General features: G+C 42.8%; 1 protein-coding gene across 1 annotated transcript in view; it reads left to right on the top strand.

Moving 5' to 3' along the window:
• The first annotated feature begins 417 nt into the window (after positions 1 to 417).
• Positions 418 to 3967, top strand: part of LOC135112160 (uncharacterized) — a 90163-nt gene continuing 86613 nt past the window's right edge. The window contains exon 1 of the mRNA XM_064026238.1: positions 418 to 542. Within this exon, the coding sequence (XP_063882308.1) occupies positions 512 to 542 (31 nt within the window). The 5' untranslated portion in view covers positions 418 to 511. The remainder of the gene's footprint in view (positions 543 to 3967) is intronic.

Below are 3967 nucleotides of genomic sequence, written 5' to 3'. Positions count from 1 at the left end.
CCTCACCCTCCCTTCCATCGGACATTCCTCAACCTAACACTGTTTAAGAAGGCCCCCCACTGACACAAGCACCTCACCTCCTACCTGTCTTTACTAACATCCGCTGCCTTTCTTAGACCCGTATTTCGAAACGCTTCCATCTGTCTCTCACCACGACTATTTCCCAAGGCCACAGAGATGATTAGCCGAGTTCTCAAGAGTGTTTCTCCTGGTAATACTCTGTAAATCTTATTAGTCTGTCACTAGAACCATGAAAAAAAACACCCTTATGAAAACGTGTCACCTCATCTGGGGCCTTTTCTAAGTTAGTGGAGATGCGCAGCGGAAGTGTTTCAGAATATGGCTCAGGGTCACGTGGTGTTTATAAAGATTCGCAAGGAAATAGCAAGTAGAGCAGGTTCATATGCACGTGTTTGGGTGAAGCCTGGTCAGTTGGTCCTAGGCTTCTGAGGGGGAAGGTTGTGTGTGTGTCTCGTGTCTGGTGACGCTGTGGGTGTTTTGAAGGGAAGCCATGGCAATGAGTAAAGCCCTCCTCTCCCTCTGTGAGTATCTGTGGCAGGTGTTGGTTGTGGTAGAGAGGTTAGGTGTTAGATTAGGTTAGTTTAGGTTTTTGTATGTCCTTTCTGTTTCCTGGTTAGGTTAGATTAGGTTAGTTCAAGTTAGTTTAGTGTACTTTTTTATGTATTGTCCTGCGTCTCTTGCTTAGGTTACTTTAGTTTCGCTTTTTTGTCTGTACTGTCCTATGTCCCTTAGTTGGGTTAGGTTAGTTTAGTGTACGTTTAAGTTAGGTTAGTTCAGTTTAGTTTAGTGTAGGGGTTTGTCTGTACTGTCCTATGTCTCTTAGTTGGGTTAGGTTAGTTTAGTGTACGTTTAAGTTAGGTTAGTACAGTTTAGTTTAGTGTAGGTGTAGGGGTTTGTCTGTACTGTCCTATGTCTCTTAGTTGGGTTAGGTTAGTTTAGTGTACGTTTAAGTTAGGTTAGTTCAGTTTAGTTTAGTGTAGGTGTAGGGGTTTGTCTGTACTGTCCTATGTCTCTTAGTTGGGTTAGGTTAGTTTAGTGTACGTTTAAGTTAGGTTAGTTCAGTTTAGTTTAGTGTAGGTGTAGGGGTTTGTCTGTACTGTCCTATGTCTCTTAGTTGGGTTAGATTAGTTTAGTGTACGTTTAAGTTAGGTTAGTTCAGTTTAGTTTAGTGTAGGTGTAGGGGTTTGTCTGTACTGTCTTGCGCCCCTGGGGTTAAGTTTTTGTCTACTGTCTTGGCGTCTCCTTGTTGGGTAGTGTATATTATTATTTTTTTTTCCGATATTTCTTAACTTTTTTTCACTCTAGTCTGGATTTATTGTTCTACCTTGATACTATTGCAACAGGTGTGAAGCCGAGGTGTTACTGTTAACCCTTTCTTTGCTCCTGTTTCACATATTTGGTTCTTTCCTTCGTTCATTTGTTCGTTCTTTCGTTCATTCGTTCGTTCATTCGTTCATTGATTCGTTCGTCCCTCCATCCACCTGTTCATTCAGTGTTAACGAGCTTCGTATCATCGTGAGGTGAATATTACAGGTAATTGATTAGATGTGATGATCTGGTGTTAGCGTTGTAGTTGTATTATTAGTCGTCGTTTCAAAGAGTTGCCTCATTCATTCATTCATTCATTCATTCGTTTATTCAGTGTTCAACGAAGCTTCATAACCTGACACCTTTAGTAAACTTTTTTTTTAATATCACCTTTTTATTGCCCTAGGCCAGATTCGCCTCTTACTTCCAATAAATACATAAATAAATAAGAAACGCAAGGTGAGAAATGAGAACAGGGTAATTGTCTAGAGTCCTTACCGGGCCTTATTACTGGTCTATTCACTTCAATTCTTTTACACATACCTTCACATGCACCTAAAACATCATTTTAAAGTGGGGGACAAATGCCCCCTTCCCTCTAGTCGGTTAGGTTAGGTTAGGTTAGGTTAGGTTAGGTTAGGGTAATTGTCTAGAGTCCTTACCGGGCCTTATTACTGGTCTATTCACTTCAATTCTTTTACACATACCTTCACATGCACCTAAAACCTAACCTAACCTAACCTAACCTAACCTAACCTAACTTAACCTAACCTAACCTAACCTAACCTAACCTAACCGACTAGAGGGAAGGGGGCATTTGTCCCCCACTTTAAAATGATGTTTTAGGTGCATGTGAAGGTATGTGTAAAAGAATTGAAGTGAATAGACCAGTAATAAGGCCCGGTAAGGACTCTAGACAATTACCGAGAACAGTACCGGTAATATTTGCAAATCTCAGTCAGTTTAGCCAACTAACGGTAATACACACACACACACACACACACACACACCGACCCAAACTTAAAAATAACCTTGGAAATACGGAGGAGGAGGAGGAGGAGGAGGAGGAACAGGGCGTCTTCCTCAGTCATTTCCTCTTCCTCCTCATATCCTCCGAAACATTTCTCGTCCTTGGAGAGAGAGAGAGAGAGAGAGAGAGAGAGAGAGAGAGAGAGAGAGAGAGAGAGAGAGAGAGAGAGAGAGAAAAAACTGACGATGGACTGAAAAAAAAGAGAAAAAGAAAGGTTCTAAGGTTTCTAGAGGTCTGTAAACACTCCCACTCACTGAGAGAGAGAGAGAGAGAGAGAGAGAGAGAGAGAGAGAGAGAGAGAGAGAGAATCAACGAGACAAAACACTGGCCAAGAACTGTAAAAAAAAAAAAAAAGAAAGAAAAGAAAAAAAAACTAGTGGTGTAATGATCGAAGTACCTATCTACCCACCCACTCCCACCCCCCACCCCCACCCCCACCCCCCCCCATCCATGTGCATACCCTGACAAGACTCTGGGCTGTAAACACGTCCACTCGCTACAACCTGAGACACACCATTACAAGGCAGCGGTGTGGACTGGCCGGGGTGACATGTTGAAAAATGCTCCCCCTCCGACATCTGCTCCCTCCCTACCTCCCCTTTCCTCTCCCTGACCCGCTCTCCCTCTCCTTGCTTCCTCCTGCTTCTCCCGGCCTCCCCTGCTCCCTCCTGCTTCTCCCTGCTTCCTTCTGCCTCTCCCTGCTTCTCCCTACCCTTCCGTGATTTCTCCTGCATCTCCTGCTTCTCCCTGTCTCTCCCTGCCCCTCCCTCTGCTTCTCCCTGCCTCTCCCTGCCCTCCCCTGCCACTCCCTGCCCCGCCCTTCACGCTAATGCAACAGGTGTGTCTCAGGAGGAAAGGGAGCGCCACCCCTCTCTTCCTCCCTCTCCCTCTTTCTCTTACGCCCACCTGTAACTCCTCCCTTCTCACGCTCGCAACTGAACAGAATGGAAACAGGGGAAATTTGACTGGAAAGAATGGAAAAAAGGAAAAAAGTCGAAATTTGCCTGGAAGGAAGAGAGAAAGAGTGGAAATTTGCCTGGAAGTGAGGGAAAAAAACTAGAATTTTGTGAAAAGAAGAGGGAAAAGTGGAAATTTGCCTAGACAGTGTTAAAAAGGAAAAGTGGAAATTTGCCTGGAAAGAATGGAAAAAGGGAAAAGTCGAAATTTGCTATCTCCTTATATATTCTGGCTTACGGGAAAAGAGAAAAGGAAGAGATAAAAGGGAATTTGGAATTAAGAAAGGAAAAGAGAAGGAAAGGAAGGAAAAGAACGAAACAGTCAGAACGTGCCACTTTCACATACCCAATCCTTAAAGAAAAGAAGAAAATAAAGAAAAACTGAAAAAGCTGAGTTAAAATAGGAACTGGGGAATGAAAGGAAAGGAAAAAAAATAAAGAAATAGTGAAAAAAGAATCTTAGAAGTGAAAGGAATAAAAGAACGAAGGAGTGAAAGAAAAGGAGCTTGGAAAGGAAAGCAAAGGAAGGAAAAGAGCGAAGAAGTCAGGATTCATAATTCTTCACATAGCCACGTCTGCCGGAAAAGGAAAAGGGAAAGAAAAAAGAAAAAAATAAAAATAAAAAAAATAGATACAAAATGGAAAATAGGAA

This window comes from Scylla paramamosain, chromosome 23 (assembly GCF_035594125.1).
Source record: "Scylla paramamosain isolate STU-SP2022 chromosome 23, ASM3559412v1, whole genome shotgun sequence".
NCBI lineage: Eukaryota > Metazoa > Arthropoda > Malacostraca > Decapoda > Portunidae > Scylla > Scylla paramamosain.
This window is presented reverse-complemented; position numbering and strand designations above follow the sequence as displayed.